General features: G+C 46.1%; 1 protein-coding gene and 1 long non-coding RNA gene across 2 annotated transcripts in view; one reads left to right on the forward strand and one right to left on the reverse strand.

Annotated features, from left to right (window-relative positions):
- Positions 1-18,438, reverse strand: part of LOC122176664 — a 30,894-nt gene extending 12,456 nt beyond the window's left edge. Inside the window, exons 1-2 of the mRNA XM_042865352.1 lie at positions 18,258-18,438; positions 1,430-2,421 (exon numbers count right to left, since the gene is read on the reverse strand). Coding sequence (XP_042721286.1) covers positions 1,430-2,421; positions 18,258-18,437 — 1,172 coding nt within the window. The 5' untranslated portion in view covers position 18,438. The remainder of the gene's footprint in view (positions 1-1,429; positions 2,422-18,257) is intronic.
- On the forward strand, positions 2,133-17,984 carry LOC122176666. Its single transcript, XR_006177802.1, has 4 exons — positions 2,133-3,241; positions 4,614-4,720; positions 15,408-15,519; positions 16,587-17,984. It is a non-coding gene; the product is annotated as an uncharacterized LOC122176666 (long non-coding RNA).
- Positions 18,439-20,096: the final 1,658 nt, after the last annotated feature.

The following is a 20,096-nucleotide window of genomic DNA, read 5'->3' on the forward strand; positions in this document are numbered from 1 at the left end:
TTTGGCAAGGGTATAAAAATAATTTAGTGTCTGGAAGACATTTTCCACCAGACGTTTTCCTTTAGAACCAGCAAAAAAATGTAGTCTAAATTAGTGTTTGGCAAGGTCCTTACAAAGGAAGGTTAGTCAGATGTAGCACACGTAAGATTAACTCTTACAACTATGAAAAGCTCAGATTCTGAAAGCAGGAATTTCTTTATGCAGCAAGAGTTTATTTGATTCTAAGATTATTAAGATTATGTTTAGGCTCCCCCAGCTCACTCATGTTTTCTTATTCTGAGGATGGCAGTGGCCTGTATTTTGTGTTTATTCAGCACAGCTAGTAATGCAAATCCAAAATCACACAAAAAGCAATGTTCCCTTCTCAACCCAGCCTCAGTTATGAGCAGTTGCTGGGCCACTCTGAGACCTTCTGGGTTGGAAGATGCACAGGGCAGAGGATGCAGGAAGAGGGGACAGACCAGTTGAATGGTGCCACTGAGAAACAAGTGCTATCACAAACAGCCAGTCACCCCATCAGAGCCCTGCAAGGAATGGTGCTTGTTTCAGTTCTCTGATGCTCCCAGTGCAGTCAAAATATTTGGAAGGAAAAAAAACGTTTTCACCAGAGTTACCAAGAAAACAGCAAACATAAGCTGGGGTGTGGAGAAGCTTTTTCCTGATAGACACACTGGGAGAAAACAAATAAAAGCAATTGAGTGGAGAGGAATGCTTTTGTCACTGGCTGGTTGTAGCAGTTCAGCTAGTTAGGTCAGCCCCTGGGCCCAGTCCTTTCAGATGACATCTGGGGACAGGCAGGATAGCACAGCACTTTCCCAGGCAGGGAGCAGGCACTGCAGGTACGTGCTCACCTTGCAAGTGCATGAGAATTAAAACATCTGTTACAACCTCTTGGATAAAACTTGCTTCAGATGGGGAAACACGAGGTAACTGCATCTTAATTCCAAGCGGCAGTATTGTAAGTTACTTATTTTTCTGCAGAGCATTAGTGATGGTTAGATTCGAAGTGAGAAGACGCAGGGACTGTCAGCTCGGCCTGCCTGGGAGATGTGGGGAAACGTGCTCTCCACCCTGCATTTGTCCATTGGCCACTATGGGCCCAAAACTGAGAAACAAGTATTGAAAGCAAATAAGAACCAAGAAAGACCTCACCCCTCAGGTATTTCTGCAGGGGAACAAAAAGGAAAGAAAAAAAGAATAAAAGAAAAAAGTAAATAAGAGGTACCAGAGCTGTAGAACTGTGAAAGAAAACTGTAGGCATAGGGCAGGAATAGAAACTGGCTTTGGTTTCCTCTACATCCATGCACTACTGCACCAAAAGGACAGCAAGCATTAGCAGGGCAAAAAAAATGTGCATTTGTCTTCTGATTTTCCTGTCCTGTACAGATAATATCACATGCCTCAGAGGCTCAGACATCCATCATCTTACCTGCAAGCTATGCAGAGGGCAGAGAGCAAAGCAAGTGCAAAGAAGACAGTCCCTGTTAAAATTGCCAGCATCAGTATGTTTTCCATTCTCTCCTGCCTCACAGCGTCCACGGTGTTGGGTTCTGTGATGTTCTTGTACTCGAAGAGCATTGCGAAACCTCTGCCCCGGTTGGTGGTGGTAATGAGTTCCATGATAACCTCAACCATTTCCAGAGACGAACCAAAGACCATGGTCCTGTTTAAAGGTGAATTTGGTCCACAGAAACGAGAGGAAAACGTGATGAGATCTGAAACATACAGTACGTCGTGGGGACAGACATCCACTGCCGGCTGCTGGCTGGAGATTTCCACTGGCAGTATTGTTGTGGGAAGCGTCCAGCTCTCTCCCAGACTTTCATCTCTCTCACTAGCAGCTAGGTGGGCAAACAAAATATTGCCTTTCCAACCTTCTTTTGTTTCTTGGCCGCTAACATTTTGCCTCTGTGTTTTGGCGCCATCGGAATCAGGTAATGGCTGTTCTTCTGTTGGAGTCTCCGTAATCGCTTTGGGTTCCTTCATCTGTTTTGACTGGTTTCCTTCGGACGTCTGTTTGGCTTCACCTTTCTTTGAGGCTGCTCCTGGAAGTTCATCCAGGTGGCCAGGAAGTCCTTTTGACTGATCTCCTGCACCGCTCAGATTCTGAGCTGCCTTCGACGTCCAGCTCTGAAGAGAGGATTCTGTAGTCTGGAGAACAAAGTCCAGGTTTTCCTCGGGAGGAGTCACATCCTTATTTCCTGTTATCGCAGCAGCTGGAAAGCCATCCCAGGGGGTTGGAGTTTCACTTGAGCTCTCAAAAATGTCAAAGTCAAAAATTTCCAAGATGAGATGCATTCTTATGGGAATGAAGAATTGCCAAACGCAGTGTGTCCCCGGGTAGTAGTTGTTTGGAAACCCTGGTGATAAAATCAGGCCTCTTTCCATTGACTCCACCACCGCGCCACAGGAATAATAGACCTGGGAAATAAAACAAATACACTTTACTTCTTGCCAAAGACAACATACAGGACGCAGCATGCTGGACCTACGGAAGATCCTACCCCTTCCCTTTAGTGACTGGTGTAGACTTCTACAGGCTTCATGAATTCCGAGTTCCTGAGGCTATCTTCTGCTTGCACATTCAGAGCCTTAATCTCTAATACGGACAACCAGTCTCAGACTGTGAGAGCGCATACTGAGCACACAGCTTCTCAGGAAATATAATCCAGATGAGCAATTCACACAGTGTTCATTTCCTATCCCTATTTCAATTATAATAGCATCCCTTTCTGCTCTTGGCTGATGCACGTTCCCAGGTTACTGAATCCTGAATACATTCGTTGTTGACACACAACTCTTTGCTGCACAAATGTGTCATCCTAAACAGCTTGTAGTGTGATAAAAACCTTAAGCTGAAGAAAAACTGTGTCACTACAGCATCTTGAATTCTATGTTATTTTCATTACAAAACACTTTTTTAAGTGCAACAAGGCCCTCGCACTGATGATTATCCATGAATCATCTAAACAACTTATCTTGGTTTCAGAGACGGTTGGGACTTATTTACTTCAGTAATACAGGCGGTTTTGATTGGGTACATTTTCTCTTGAAATGCAAAGGCTCTGGAAATAGTGCCAGCAGATACCCGCTCACACCGGTAGGCCAGCAATCTGCAAGCATTTTGCATAACAGTGACAGTTCCGTTTGAAATTCATTTCTTCTTTCTCTATAAATAGCCTTCACAGTCTCCCGAAAAGGAAGAAATGGGTGCACTGCCAACCATTCCGCTTCTTTAAAGGTAGGCGAGGCTGTTTTCACACATCATATTCACAACAACCTTTCCCAGAAGTAAGCTCCCGGAGCCCTTTTTCAAGATGCTTTCCATAAACGTGCGGGGTGCAGAGCCCTGTCTGTGCCTGGGGCAACAGCTTTTGAAAAGGAGAACAAATAAGTCACAAGTGCTGAGGTCATGAGCCTTGTCTGGGAGCACGTGTTTACTATCATAAATTGGAAAAGAAAGGGAATGCTTGGGGGTTGTTTTTATTCTTTATTATTATTGTTGGATTCATTGTCTCAGTCTGTTATCTATTTAAACACAAAGAAAGCTTGGCAGTAGAACAAACAAAGCTTATGAAGTCCATATAAAGCCACAAAGATCAAAATACTCCAGATTTCTTTTTTTTTTCTCCCGGTCCCTCCCCGTCTCATGTTGAAATGGAAAGAAGAAAAAAAACCAACAACCCAAATATTAAAAGCCCCTAAATAAAAACAAAACAAAAAAGGCTGGGTGTTCTGCAAGGCATTAGCTTTGTTTTCCAACAGGTGCTTTTCATATTCAGAGCGATTTCAGGGGGGGTGGCAGGGCAGCAATAGGAAATGACCAAAACAGTGGTGAAGTAGAAATTGTTTTCTATGCTCCAGATTGAAATCCGATCTTTGATTTCTAAAAGTGCCTCTTAAATCACAGGTTGAGCTAATTATAGGGGAATGAACTGCAGGTTTCTCATTTAAGACACCTGGACCATGGCTTGAAGTTTCAAGTGAAAAAGAAACCATGCACAGCTGCTCAGGTTTTCTGTCTAATCATTGGTGCTGTGCAGCAATGCAAAAATGGCTAAACTGTGTGCCCTTCTCTCCAGGAGGTAATATGTTGTTATTATTATTCGAGTCTAAATCAGTTTATTCAGATAGAAATCCAGAGGAAAGCATTGTCAGTTTAGGAGGATACAGATCCTAACTTCCACTTTTCCATCTGAATTATGGATGCACTTGTTGTCACTCTGTAAATGCTGTTGACAAGGAGCTGGTTCCCAGTGACTGAACCCTTCTTCCCTTAGGGAGAGGGTTACTCTATGACACAGAGTTTCCCTGTGTGGTCCCTCTGTCCTGGGCTGTCCATGCAGATTGTCTTCATTTCATGGCAGTCTCTTGAGCTCACTCATAAGCAAGATACTGGTGTAACAGGATGCAGCATGCAATACCTAACTTTCCATTTAAAAGAAGCATCCAGTTTCGGAGGCAGAACGTGCACCAGAACTGCTGCTGCTGAAGGATACCTCTGCTGTCTGTAGGAGGATTTTGTGTGGGCCCAAACTTCCTCAGTTAGCGCTCACTGAGGCTGAGGTTTTGTTTGGAGGAACATGCCGACTGATTGGGTTCTCTTTTTTCAGATACCAAGAAGGCAGTTGGAGGTGTTTGCAGCCCCACCTCTCCTACCAGAACTCTGCTAATGTCTAAAAGCAGCAGCCGTCAGCTCAGCAGCTCTCACACTGAATGGGTAAGTGCCTTCCTATCCATTTCTCAGCCCTATTCTCAAGTGAGGTGCACTTTCCTGGCTTCGCTTCCACCTGAATCTGTCACCATTTGGGGCAAAATACTGTGCAGATTCTGCATGCACCTCAGGAGCCTCAGGTCCAGGCACAAAGGCCTCTTGCTCCCCACAAGCCATGTGGCTGCCAGCCACTGCAATATTTCGCTGAAACCCAACAGGTAGCCATGCCCACAGGTGGGGATTGGGAATTGTGCAACGTGTGCATCCAGAAATACATCTGACAGCTCATGGCTGCAGGGCAACCGTTCATTTGCTATGGCCCATGAGACTGAAAACATTCAAGATTTGCTCAGACAACAGGGAAAAAACACCCAAGGGACAGGAAACGCAGCTTAGATCTGAGGGTGGGGAAAAAAAGATTTCTGATAAATTTCTAATCCAGAACTGAATGACTGGCAACACTGCTTAGTTCATTTACATCATCCATTTTGCAGGCTGAATTTCATCAATTAGATGCAGATGTTCCCTTCCACAGCAAGTGGTATATTCACAGGCTTTTGACAGAGGCATGCAAACAATTTGGCACGTTTTAGACTTTGCAAATTATAGGTTGTTGTTTGTTTTTTATAAACAACAGTTTTTACACCAATTAGGCCAATTATGAGTAGGGTGGAGATTTATTTATTTTTTCTTTTTTTTTTTTTAATCTGCTAATAAGACAACTCCTCGAGAGTGTTGATGAGAGGCACAGCAAAACTCTGTGGGCTCAGAAGGGATCTCTTCAGAAGCACGGTGCTTTTGGAAGGCAGCAAGGGTTGCAGTTTCCAAGCACACAAAGGAGTGGGATTGGGAACTACTATTGTACTGAGATGTGAAATACAGTGACTATCTATAGGAAATCATAAGGTATGAGGAAAGGCTGGGTGTTCACCAGGCAGCAGGGGCCATGTACATGGCAGGTGGCCCACAGGAGCCTTCAGGAGTCGTGGGTGTTGGTCTCGCCCAGTCACTAGAAGCAGGCAGGGCTGAGTTTTTAGGCTTGTCTGGACTGCCTCCAAAAATGGATTGCTTCTAGCATGAGATGGGAGGCTGGAGGGAAGGTGGGGAGGGTACTGTTGCATGTAGTTGGTAAGAGGAGGTGTCATGGTGTGTGGTTTGTCTTGTAAAGATGGAAGCCCTGTTGAAGAGGAGACAAAGTGATGGAATGTGCTGGCTAGGGAAACCCTCAGACTATTTGTGTTCATAGCTTTTGCTGCAGCCCAAAGAATGCAGTACTGATACTGCAGTACTGACCTTCATTCATGTTAATGCTGGCATGAGGAATTGCTGTTTGCAGCACCCTGGAGGTTGCTGTCCTGCCTGTATCCCATGCACAGTCCCAAAGGCATTTTTCTTTTGAAGCGTTTGTTTCAAAGAAGAGAAAGGAGGACATCCTGTTTTGATGTTTGTCATTCCTCTGCCGGCACAATCTCAGATTCTCTGCCTTGGGTGCTGCCCAGTGTAGTTTGTTTTCTTTTACAGCGTAGTCACCCAAGGAATATCAAGCTGTCTTACTGTGCATGCAGAGCCAGAGTGAAAGCCTCAGCAGAGCAAGCTGGAGGCATACAGCAGAGCCACTCCATTTCCAAGACATTCTCAGGGGCCAAACCCGTACTTAACAGAGACACCCAGCTGCAGGCACGCAGGGAAAAGATGTGCAAAGATCATAACCTACTTCTCCCTCATTCATGCATTATGCACGCCTCGATTTCTGTGCATTTCTCACATGTATTTCCAGTTTTAGGCAGACTTAAAAATGTCACTTCCACTTCTCTTTAGAAATGCCAGAGAAGGAATAATCAGCTACATCTCAAGCTGACTGAACGTTTAAAAGCTGCTGCATTTATTAGTGTTTTCAGGAACAGATGTGATTATCTCCTTATCCAAGTTAAAGGGCTTTTTGGTCTTTGCTTAAAGGGTGCACTAGAAAGATTTAATATTAGTGTAATGAGAGAAGATGGGGATAGAAGCTGTTTATGCAGACCTTAGGCATCACTCTTGAGTCAGAATGTTTGGTTATGATCCTGTGCTTATGACCAAAAGAGCCTTTTATGTTTCATCTTTTCTTGCAAAATGCATCCACTAAATAAATGATACTTCACTGATTATTGGGGTACTGGGGAGATAGCAAAAAGAGAACTCCTCCAGGTAGATTTTTTGCTTTGTTTCAAAAAGCCAATCCCCCGCGGCCACTTGGTGCCAAAACAGGACTCCAGGAAGCATATGGCCCTTCTACAGAAGCCTTATCTTGTCAGCCTCCAGCTGACTCTACAGCAACCATAGAGATATGCAATTAGCTTTGGACAGAGATGGATTGGTCTTAGAATCCAAGACTGTTCAGTCTGGGTGACTAAATTTAGCCATCTGAACTCACCGTGTATCAGTGGAGTGAAAAGCCAGCAAGCTTTATTTAGGATCCCTCACCCTCCGAAATTAAATACATCTTATGTCCACACATGCACGCACATGTGTGTTTCTTTCAAAGAGCTGGCAACACTTTAGCACTACTTCACCAGCTCCTTCACATTTTATTCTGCCCCAGGGACCTCTTTAAAACCCTGGATCCACCAATCTCTGCAATTGCCTGTAACGTGCAGAGGGAGGTGAGGAATCTCGGTTACTTCCCCCTCCAAACACAGGAGGTTCATTTTGAGTTAAATATCACTGGGACTCACTGGGGTGACTGAACAGAGCCCCCCACGTGGGATGTAATACCAAGCAGCCTGACCTTTTGGCACAGCAGGAAGAAAATGCTGAACTTCAGACTTTAGAAAGAAAAAAGAAATAAAGAGGGAAAGAGGGGAAGTGGCCTTTCCCTTCTTCGAGCTTAAGGGAGGAAGCAAAATGTAGACAAGCCTTTACTTGCTGACGTGGCTGGAAATAGCTGCAAACTACCAGAAATACAATTCTTGTGGTTCCCAGCAGAAGGCCCAAGTTCTGCTCTCACAGTGTTTCCAAGTTACAGCAGTCTGAGCGTTTTGGATGCTCATCAAATACAGGATCTAAGGAAAGACAATCCCAAGAGTAAGATACAAAACTCCAGTCTGTTGGTTTAAGTGACCACATTTACTTCGCTAGCTGACTGATCCAGAGATCAAAGTTGGTTGAGATTTTTTTTTTTCCAACTGGAAGAGAAAGTTAATCAGAGGCTTTATAAAATTAGCACTCTACTTAATTTTGCGTTTTCAGGTCACCTCTTCATGAAAGGTTTAATTTCTTTCATTAGAATGAACTAGATACAGCAGCAGCAAATCTAATCTATTTTTTCACTTGGCAGCATAAGAATTTGTGGAAATGCCTTGAAATTGCTGTCCTCTCCACTAAATTGCCTTTGCTCTTCAAAGCATGGGGCAGCAGCAAAAGGAGAATCCCATTCTGTACTACGGAAATTCCTCAAGCATCTTTGGATGCTTGAAAGTAGAATGTCTGGTGGTGGAAGGTCAGGACATGGGACTGACAAAAACTGCAAGCAGCTTGCTTAGAATTAAGGAGAGGTTTCCAGGGACCTTTTTCCAGTTCTTAACTGTAATTTTTTTCAGACTGATCCTCTAAAGAATTCTTAATTTGGAGAGTATTCCCTCTGCTGAGGGGTCTCCTTTCCCTCCCCATCCCAACACAAATCCATACAGCAGCACCTCCAGCCAGTGTTCTTGCCCTGTGCCCTGGCGAAGCTTACAGCAACGAGCACTGTACAGGACTCGAGAGTAGGACCCTGAAACCACGCTGAACACACATTTGCTTTGAATTCAATTACAGAATCAAAGCAGCCATCCTTATGTTTTCAAACAAGGGTCCAGGATTTATTGAAATGAGCACAACCTGCAGGATTTAAGCAAAACCAAGGCTACATTTTTTAACAGATGCTCTGTTATTTCAGTAGTGGGTAGCAGCAGTTCCACCACATGGATGTGATTATGGATGTGACATTTCCACTCTGCAAATCCCATTTCCAGGAAAGAACCCATCTTGTCTTACATTCCTACTTGGCACACATCAGCCGGTTTTGCAGGGCCCTGTTTTCATGCCTATCACCACATTTTCTATTGTTCTTACTGGTTCATAGGACATTTGAAAAGAACCAATGCGCAGGTAGGAAGGGAAGGGGACTATAAAAGCCTGAAGGTGCAGGAGGTGAGGGAAAGAAAAGTATTGCCACAGGAGCAGAGGAGCAAAGCAGGAATGCGGTGCTGCAATTAGAGCAAAGAATGCAATGTCTGAACAAGGCTTCAGGAGCTGGAGGCCCAACTTTGCCTCCCACTGTAGGCATGCTGTTTTCTCTTATTCCTCCATATGTGAGCTTGCTGCAGCTGAGCCCTGAAAATCTGAAAAAGCCTGCTGGGAAGGTGCTGCTTTATTTCACATCCTCTTGGCTTTGTGGAAAAGAAGTCGGCGAGGTTGCAAATGTTTGTGTAATCTTGGAGAAAGGCAGGTAGGCTCTGTCAGAACCGAAAGCATGATGGGGCTGGGGTCATCCTCACCTGCTGGCAGGTGTCAGCAGCCAGATCTCAGCACCTGCCTGGGGATGCAGCTTCTCCTGCAGCACAGTGCCAAACTGCTAGGCAAGCCATTGCCACAACAAATGTCTGTGAGTCAAAGCAGCTGCAGAGTAAGTGGCAGGAGAAGGTCAGCGATCTCATTAGAGCCAGGAGGCCCAGGCCCTCAGCACAGTAAGGTCCCGACTTCACAGCTGCAGCGTATTTTGATACCTGGCCTCCGACAGATTGCATAACTGCACCATGAGGTCACCATCCTTCCTACTTGAGCCTCTCTGAGACTGGGAGGTGGGAGAAAGGAAAATCACAAAAAAAGAACCAACCAACAAACATGGGCACTCAGGCAACCACCAGACACAGCGATGCATTCCAGTTTCTGTGGAGAACAACAGACCTCATTTGACTCCAGAGATGCAATGCCTTTTGCTGCTCACAAAAAAATGCTTGTTCCCAGAGATAAAAACAGGGGCTGTTTCCTGAACAATAACCGATGGAACAGTACAGCTTTCCATAGCATGAGCAGCAGCATACACGGTCTGTGCATACACTGTAACTGGCATTTTGTACTTGCCTTCAGAGCGGCCACAGAAAAGCTGATGCTCTTCTTCTTTTGAGAGGTTTTCAGGTGAGAAGCTGAAGCAGTTTCTCCTCATTAGGCCCAAGATGCCAACCTGCATGTAGTAATGTACAGGGCAGAATTATCTAAAGCTTCCCAGGTGAAAGTTGTCCGGATATGGAGAACACAATAAAATCAATTCTTGCTCTTTTTCTCAACATCATGAATATGCTGAAGCGCTAGTTCTCCCATTCTAGATCTTTAATTAAAGATTGTATTGGATTCACCTACAAGAGGTCTTGCAAGTTATAGCCATGTAAGTCTGGCTAAGCAAAGCTCTCTCTCCTTATCTCGTTCTATATTTTGCTTTATCTTTTTTGAGGCTGGAAGTTCTTATGATGACAGGTGTTGTTTTCGCGTTTTTTTTTATTTCCTGGACTTGGCATTAAGTTAAAGTTACTGCACAGGAGTACCCAGCATTCACTCAGGGCTTGCTGGATGCTGAGGTGGAGAAACACCCATAAACAGATAAAACATTGTTAGGAACATGAACTACAGAAAGAAATGCTCTGAATCCTGTGAAAGGGGCCGGGGTCAAGGCACAGAATGCTTCTGATTCCTTGTTTGTGCTGGAACTCTTACATCCAGGTGTTCTTACTAGAGACGAAATGACAGGTCTTTTTCTGAAGTCTCCTTCATTCCCCACTGCAGACCCACACTGCAGCATTCATGTGCTTCTCATCCCCATCTGAAACAGAAGACACTCGGACTACTCTTCTGTGAAATTGTTTGAAAAATCTGTTTAGAACATGCAAATCCAGTTGCTTGGAAAGACCTGCTTGAATAGGCAATCTTTCCTTGGGGGCAACAATTACACTTGTGAAGTGGAACTTGTGAAGTGAATCAGGTAGAAATTCGTCATCAGTACCTCATACATTTACTGCTGTGTGTTCATGCAACAAACACACATGAAATCCTGTGAGAGCAGTCTGATCACTGTTTTCTCACTTCCAATCGTGACATCGGCATTTGTGGCTAAGGAAGCAGATGACACAGGTGAGATAACATCCAGTGCCAGGCCTTGCATCAGCAGCCAGCTTTGTCATGTAAGACTTTCCAGGCTAATCCCTGGGGGCTGGGAGATCTAACTCTTGTGACTGGACACTCCACAGACAAATGGATTTCCTGCCATAAAGATGTGAGATGCCGTATCAAATAAGATCCAGCATCCATACAAAGCTGTATTCCTCTTTGTCTTCAGAAAATACTCTCATTCAAACATACAAACAAATGTAAAGCTTTAGAAAAAGAAACAAAGGAATCATTTACAGCGTCTCCTCAGGCAAATAATCATGAATATGGTGGGGACCATCATAAATAAAAGTAAGGCTTGTAATGAAGAGTTCAAGATGCTATGGCCTTTTGCTTCAGGGCTTTAGTAGGTCAGCAGAGGACGTTTTTTCTTATAGAGCAAGTTCTCATGAACAAAGTGTACACGACACACCGCAGGAAAAATCAACAGTGAATGACAGGGCTGGTGGGAGTGGGTAGGGGTGGCAAAGGAGTTTCCAGAAGATCAATCTGGTTTTCATTTTCTATAAGCTGAACGGGCCAAAGCAGCTCAAATTAAAGAGTAGAAAACATGCTCAGATTATGTCTGAACTGCTTGGTAACCAGACAAAATACGAAACAAAACAAAAGCTATAGCACTGCAGTAAAAGATTGCTTGCAGAGTTCAGTAAAAAAGTCCATTCAGCAAGTTATGTATGCTCACAGGAATCTGTGAAACTGTGTTCCCAAATAAACTTTATAGACACATAAAAACCTCCCAGATACTCAGGAGAGATTTGAATAATGAAATCCACATGCAGCTTAGGTGCTCAAAAAATGTTTTGGGAGTACCAAAAACAGGAGAAGAAGAAACTGGAAAGCAATCCTAAGCAAGTTCTGCTGGTCACTTCCCAGCAAACAAATTTTGATCTTTAAAAAGCCAACAAAAACCACAGATACTTGTAAACTGGCTTTGCAAGAGAGAGCTGTTTGTACTTGGATTTCCAGCTGCGTGACCCTACTGTTTCGTCCAGACACTTCTGATGTTCCATATGATGGAAGCCTATTGTACAAACATACAGAGAAGGAAACAGTCCAGATGGGAAAGCTAAAACCTGCTAATATTTGGGATCATCACTAGCAAGCTGAAACTCTGTGGAAGTCAGGCCATTTCTTCACTCAGTGCAGGCAAGGAGGCTTGTGCAGAAGACTTGCGTAGTGATCTTTACAAAACTAACAAAGCAAGAAAAATCCCTTCCCTCTTTGATGCAAAAACTTAGAGTAAAAAAGATATTTTTAATTAAGTTTCTGAATGAACCATTGCTACCACTAGGATCGGCCGTTCCGAGCTCTGTTATGGTCCAAACACACACTCTGTTTTGGATGGTATGCAAACAGCAGCGCCTTTCTCCACCTCACTGGTTCAGGATTAGTCTCCTCTTGTGAGCTCTGTGAAGGGAAATTTCCAAGAGCCCTTGTTTGCCAGGATCTCAGAAGCAGGATGCTTGTAAATTTTACTTTACTGCCTACTCATAAGGGGAGACCGTGAGGGCACAGCAGGGAGGGTGTAGGAGAACACAGGGAAAAGTATCACAAATACTGCAGCCAGAGGGAAAACTGAGCACTGGGTTTGTTGTTATAGGGTCCCAACCAGGGAGCAGTTTATTTTTCCAAACAAATCTGCTTCGCAGACATCCTTTCTTCTTCCCCATTCAAGTTTCAACCAGGAAACCTGGAATAAGTTACGGTTGATTTTAGAGGCAAATCAAAGCATTCAGCCTACTGAGCTCGCATTTAAAGTTAGCCTTTATGAGGAACTCCTTGGGGCCCTTGTATTCAAACTGTGAAGTCTGAGATTCACCTGAAATGCCCACACATATGGATCTGTAATGAGGCAGGAAGACAAGGAAACGGGCAGATTGGTCTTCAAGCCTCAGTTCTAGCAGCAGAGGCTCCATATTTCAAATCAAAATTAGAAAACAACAACAACAACAACAAAACAAAACTTTAATAAAACCATAAACAGTCGTTCCAGACATGTACTTACTAACTACCCAAGACCAGGACAGAGCTGGATTTAAGCAGAATGAATGGGTTGGGTGTCCAGCAGGCACACCACTTTGGAAAGGCTGAGCAATTGTCTTTCTTGGATTTGGATTAGGCTGGAATTTCAGAGGCATTTTATCCCAGATCTCTTGTATTCAGGAAGCTTTCTTTATTGGCATCCTGACACTCAACCCTTGTTAGTAGTCCTGCTACCACTTACCAGGATCATGAAACAGAAGCACAATGGAAATGGATTAGTAAGAAGGCCAGTGAAATTCCACAAGTCCCTTCTTCAGGCCTGACAGTAGTTCTGACTGGAGGCTCTTACCAGCCCATTTTGTTGAGGTAGTTTGATGTTACAACCTGGCTGCCAGTATAAAGAAATGAGAATAAAATAGTGGATGAAACTGAGATAGCACAGCAGGTTATGGCTTGCATGTGGCAAATTTGCTTTTGTTTTACCCACTTTGAACACCACCCACCCCTGCTTATACTGAAGCATAATGGTGCTGTCTGTACTCCCCCAGGACCAAGAATTTCATATAATTTAATAGTTTCTGTAATTAGATATTTGTGAAACTGAAATGCTGTGATGAAAGGTGCTGTAAAACTATTACCAACTTTTTCGCCATGAAAGGACTCCTCCCAGCCCGAAATACAGATGTTGTCCTCAGTGCACATCATTACTAATCCAAATCAGCAGTACTTATGGCCTGATTTAAATCCTCCTGAAGTCCAAGATGAGTTCTGTGGGTCTGAGTAGGGCCTCAGGAATTTTCAAATGGAAATTAAGTCAAATTAACCTTTTCTTCTCTCAAAATTAAGACCTCCTTTTCCTTGGTAATGACAGGAGCAAGATTGTTTGAAGTATAACACCAAGTGCTGCCGAGAGCTGTGTGAGGAATTACCATATTCTTACATCAAGTCAAGGACTTCTCTTGACTGCTGGATAATCGTTCCATGTATTAATGCAACAGTCTGCAGTGCCCCATCCCACCCCGCCCTCCTCCTGCCATGGGTTTCTACAAGAGGATTCTATTTTACATTTAGTATTCCTCGTTCCCAAGGGATGACCTAAAACGTCTTAAACACAGCTGATACAGTCATCTACGTCTAGCCATCAGGCCGCTCATGGATTGTTTAATGTTGATGGACCTGAAATACCAGCGCACATATCTAAACTGACCCAGTAATAACAACGTGATGGGAGGGCAGAGCTGCTGTGCCAGACGTGCCATTTCTCTAGCTCTGCTGCTGCTGAGTAGCAGCTCTGGTACCAAACACACCACGCATTCTTTAAGAAGAGGAAGTAGGAAGAACATTCCACCATCATTCCTGTACTCAAAGAAGCAAATGAAGAAGGAGAGTAATTGTTTGCTGGTTACTGCAGGAAAGATTGTTTGCTGGGTCTTTTTAAACCAGTACAACAGGCTTGTTTGCTTCAAGCTACTTAGATATTAAAGAAACAAAAATGATTTAGCTTTTTCATCTCGGGGATTGCCAGCATCTCTAGAGCAGCAGCACTCTTTCACCTTCTTCAGCACAAATGTTACCCACACCCCTCCAGAAGTCCTCTGCCACTGGCTTCCTTCTCTTACCTCGATGGCATCCCCCATCGCCAGCCCCAGCAAACAAGAGAACCGTGGTTCAGCCACACAAAGAGAGAGCCCCACGTGCTGTGCTGGACTCGAGGCCAGCCTCATCCATCTTCTCTACTCTCAGTTTCTTCAGTGTTTCAGTAATTAGGATATTCAGGACTGAAACACTGCGGACATTATTGCTGCTTAGCATGAAGTTAACAAGAGAGCCAGATTTACAACATTCTGGCCAGACAGAGAATTAAAAAAAGTTACGAATGATTGCCCAGTTGCAGGGATACATACTGCAGGATCTTATTTTGCCAGAAACTCCACATGAACTTTAGCCTCCAGGAGAAATCCGCCTGCATTTTTCTAACTGACATACCAGTCAGACCAGTGGCAGAACGCAAAAGAACACGCATGAAAAATTAAGGTTCAGTGACCCAAATCAATTATGTGTTAAGGGCACTGCTCTGGACTCAGTAGGAAATATTTGAAACAGGAATAAAGAACTAAATGGAATCATTCATTGAACTGACCTGGAAATAAGACAGAAATTTGGTAAATAAGTTCAGCGCAAGCCAGATTCATTTAGTGATGGTAGTGGATTAAAAAAAAAATTTAAATGGGGGCAGGGGAGAAAGAAATGAATTTCTTAGACTTGAGTAATGTTTCAGACTTCTATGAACAGTGCAGTAAAACAAAGCAGTTCTCACAGCTTCCTTGCACGCAGGTGATGTAATGCAGTTTACTTCCAGAAATAAAGTTATATTTAAAAAAAAGCAGTTTATAGAAATCCTGAATCCGTATCTTTATCGAAACAGGACAACCTACAGCTCTTCTGTATCAAACAAAAGCAATCATGTAAAGCAAGAATATCTTCTAAGGATGAGGACCAGGTACTGCAGCTGTGCATTTTTGTTTTTAAGCACACAGGCACGAGGTGGGGAGAAACGACTCCACTGCTTCAGGACATCAGGACAGAACTGCTTCCCACACTGCCTGAACTCCAAGCCCTGCTCGCAGTACCTAGCTGCCAAGGTATGTTGTAAATGCAATAGGAAGAAGCTACAGCAATTCATCAAGGTCTAAAGAAAATAGGAAAGACCTATCACTTTTCTTCTCCAAAAGCACAGAATACTTTTACAAACAGTGATGAGATTAATAGACAATGAGCTTCTTGCCAACAAAACTTTCAAATTCTTTGAAGGTCCCTTATTTGTCTTGACTGGTTCAGATTCTTGGGACAGAAACACAGTGCTCTGTAGAGACCTATGAAGTAAAACCTACCTGGAGCTACAAACCCTGCTCATGTGCCATGAAATAACCCCTACACCTGGCAGCTGGGATATGAACCAGATGTGTAGCGCATCCGGGCAGGAGCAGGGCTGCTGCCATCAGCACTGAGCTGGCTGAGGGATGGACTTTTCCAGCCCAGCAATTGTTCAGAGAGATTTCATCAAATGCATCTCTTTTGCCTTCACTTTTCTTAAGGCAGAGGTTGACCACAAACGTCCTCAAACCTGCTGTTTGTCGGCTTTCAACACTTGAGTGTCTGCATGCCCTTCCCTCCCCAGTCAGAAGTGCATATTTTGCTGCTCCAGTTGCATAATTCCCTGATTCAGCTGCATGCTTGGTTGGCCTGGCAGGAGCCTGGGACAGTCGTTGAGATTCTGGATACATTGCCAATTGTGCAGTGTGCTTTGTTGATGGGGGCCGTAGAATCTAATAGCTGAAATTTCATACACTTTACTAATCAGGCCACATTCTTTGCTAATTGAGGTGCATATTTTAGTAGTTGATTTTTTTTTGTTTAATCCTTCACTGATCTTGGGAAGGATCCTGCTCCCTCTGAAGCAAACGGGAATTTTGCCACGGTCCTCCCTGGGGCTGAGACTTTCACCAGAAGGTTGGGATCACTGCAGATTTCTTCTCTTGAAAGAAATAACACAGACTTGATGTTTTTTTAAGCCATCAAGTGAGCGGCCGAATGCTAGGTGAAAGATGCCACTGACACAGAGACCTCTTCCACAAGGATTTGATTAAACACATAATATTTTATGGGTATACAGAGACCTGGAAGTTTGACTATGTGTTTCTTTCATCAGGCTTCCATTCTTCCTTCCTGGATCTTCCTCCTGGATAAACAAGCCACCTGTCCGCACATTTTGTTCCATCTGATACAGACGTACAGGAGGAAACACCATTCACCTTATCTTCAAATTATCTCTCGTTTGCTCTCACTCTGATTCTTATGTTGCTGCAGTCCTTAGTTTGGGGGTTCCAAAGCAGGCTCTGTTTTGCTACAAAACCTATTTCAGCATCCACACAACCCTACAACATCCCCACAGCCTCAGCTCTGACTGGCACAGACCACCTCCCTGGATGCCCAGCTCAGCCCGCCATCCCTCACACACACAGTGCCCGTTCCAAGGAGTCTGCTGTGGTTTTCATACTGCTAATTCCACGCAGGCAGATAATTCATTTCTCATTTTTGCTAAATCGAACCAGATTTGAACAAACCATTTAGAGGATTTTTTCCTAGCATAGCAACACTATCAGAAGGCAGCCAAAACAGATAAAAATAATGAAGCCTACACAGACCTTGACGAGCGAGGAACAAGTACAACTTAATCAAAAGAATAACAAAACCAGGGAGCAAGAGATGTGTGCGTGTGTCTACATGCATGAATTTCACTGTCACATTTAGGCAGATAAGCTATAGAAAATGCCTAGGTTTTATTCTGCAAAAGAAATTGTCCTGCATGTTTAAAGACTACAGGCAGTGTGCAATCACATGAATAGCTGACATGAGAATAAGTCATGCCTGGGAAAGTAAGGGGGAGGCTGCTGCTGCTTCCTTAGGGAGGCACTTCTGCTGTGGTACCCGTGGTCAGTGCTTAACTGGGAAGGTAAATGGTCCTGGCTTCAGAACCAGAGATCAACAGGAGCTGGCTGGGAAAGACAGGAAAAAGACAGATGGAACAAAGTGATGCAGGGTTTGCTGATGCACACGGTGTCACACCGTTGAACTCAAACCCAAAGACACACGACAGCAAATATTTGTTCCGTCTCATGACTGTCCAGGCAAAATTAGAACGAAGCACAGGAAGGATGTAACAACTTCGGGCAGGGAGCAGTTATGCAGTGTAAGTGTGCAGCTGGGTGCGGGAGTTGTTCACCCTCAGAAACAAGCCCGAGGGAAGGGTAAGTTTCCAGGTTACATGTTGCAGTTCTGAGTTAAAAGAGAGACTAAAGACAAAAACCCACAGCCGTACAATTCAATAGATTAAAGCGTGCACCTTTGTGAAGTTGGTACTCAGTACTTCAGAATCAAGATCATGGCTTAAGTAAGAAGTTCTCGGTAGCTATCTTCACGTGAGTGAGATAAAACATCTTCATTTCAGCCACAAAGTCACTGCTGTGCTGGTATGTGCTGTGGCAGGCTGAATCATACCATGCCGCTTTCCCCCCGTAAAGCAATCCCCCACATTTCTTTGATATATTTACACACAACTAAAGAAATACTTTTACAGAATATTATTCTCTTATAGCATCATGGCTCATATTTCATAGATCTGAGTGCTCCAAGAGCCCACAGGATCCCCACGAGGGCAGCGGGTCGGGGCTCTCGCCCTTCTCGCAGCACCCAGCTCCCGTCGCCCCGCAGCCGCCCGGCGCTCCCGGCACCGCTCTGCCCCGCCGCGCTGCTTCCCACTGCCGCCCCCGGCCGCTGCCAGCGCCCGTCCTACGGAGCGCCCGTCCCTGCCGCTACTCACCTGCTCTCGGTACCACAGATGTGCACGAGGCAGGAGAGCAAAGGGAGGGTAACGCGACGGGAGGTGCTTGGGTTGGGTTCCCTGCTCCAAGCTACCCCTCGTTCTGGCCGCCTTTGGGCAAATGCTCCGATTTCTGCCGGGAACGCTGATATATCGATATCCACGGGGCTCGCCCCGCATCCCGCGTCCGCCCGTACCGAATCGGAACGACCCGAGACAAGCTCCCGCAGCCGGCCTTACGGAGCCGGCCGCAGACCCCACCCCGGGCGGGGGCCGAGCGCAGCCCCTCCGCATCCCCGCGTCCCGGTGGATCGCGCCGAGCCCCGCTCCCGGCGCAGCCTCCCGCGCGTCGGGTGTGCCGGCCCCGACCGCCGTCCGCGCCGTGCCGCGCCGTGCCCCGCGTGCCGCCGGGGGCGGGCAGGGGCCGCTCGGGGTTACCTTGCTGCCTCCCGCCCCGCCGAGGCAGAGCGCTGCGGTCGCCGCCAGGATGAGCTCCGCGCCGGTGAAGCTCCGGCCCATGGCGCGGGGCGCTGAGCCGAGCCGAGCCGCGCCGAGCCGCGCCGCTCCGTGCCGTGCCGAGCTTTGCGCTGTCGAGCCGCGCTGTGTCGAGCGGGGCTTTGCGGAGCCGTGCCCTGAGCGGGCGCCGCTGCCAGGGACCCCCCGAGCCCGGCCTCCCCGCCCCTCGCCCCCTCCCCTGGCTGCTCCCGGCCCCTGCCCTCCCCCGGGGGGCACCTGCGGCGCGGGGCGGGGGGACCTGGGCTGGAGGGGAGCGGGGCTCGCGGGGTTTTGTCTTTTCCGTACTTGGAAAGCGCCGGACTGCAGGCGGCGCGGCCTCGCGGGCAGCGGCTGGAGCGGCTCCGGGGGAAAGTTCCTCCTGCGGGGAGATGGGGGCGATGGGGGCCGCGTGCTGGCGGCGGTCAGGGCCGTGCCCCGGAGCTCGGGCAGGGTCAGAGGAAGGGGAAAGGGGAAAAGTGCCCGAGCCTTTCCCGGGGGGAAAAATCGCCCCGGGTTCGCGTGAGCAAGGAGCGGAGGGAAGGAGTGCCGCCGTGCATCCCAGGGAGCCCAAAGAGAGGGAGCTGCGCAAAAAACACTAATCTGCGTTCCTCAGCCGCGTAACCTCTGTGGAGGTGATGGGAGGGCAGGGACACTCCTTATTCCGTGGCATTTGGTGGGTTGCCAGCTGAAAAGCTCTCTCATCCCCGTCCTGTAATGGCACCTGGCAGACCCACAGCCCCAGCGCTGAGGACTCGCAGGTGGCAGCGAACGCCGATTGCTAGCTGCAGTTAGTTCTCATATTCTGCAGAAGTTGTTGCAATAATTTAGCATAGAAGTAGAATTTGAAGTCAAAAAATTGTGGTTTTACAAATGACAGTTGCTTTATGCTTGGATCTTTATGGAGCTCAACTGCATGCACACCCATGAAGCAGCATGCAGACTCAAGCCTGCTCAAGCAGGTGGGTGCGGGTTTGGCACACCTTGCCCAGAAACCTCCTGTGCTGGCCCCGGTTGGCCTTAGGGGCACTGGCATGGCATGTCCCAAAGTCCTCCTTCCCAAAAGCAGGCATTCACCTGGCTTTTGAGGGACAGTAACTAAAAATCCCCACATAACACCTTCAGTTGGCTGATGAGCCCAAGGCTTGGAAGGGGATCAGGAATGGGATGCTGGTGCTGTGTTGCTGTGTGTGCTCACCCCCTTCTGCACCAGCCCCTCCCCAGGGAGACTTGTGTTTGCTCTAAGCAGGGTGCACGAGCAATATCTTGGTAGCTTAATAGGATTGTTTTTCCTCCTTGCACTGAGGGCAGAAGAAGATGCAAATAATTCTTTGTGTGGTCAATTCT

The sequence above is a fragment of the Lagopus leucura genome, unplaced genomic scaffold (genome assembly GCF_019238085.1).
Source record: "Lagopus leucura isolate 7727_CA_CO unplaced genomic scaffold, USGS_WTPT01 Super-Scaffold_806, whole genome shotgun sequence".
NCBI classification, from domain to species: domain Eukaryota; kingdom Metazoa; phylum Chordata; class Aves; order Galliformes; family Phasianidae; genus Lagopus; species Lagopus leucura.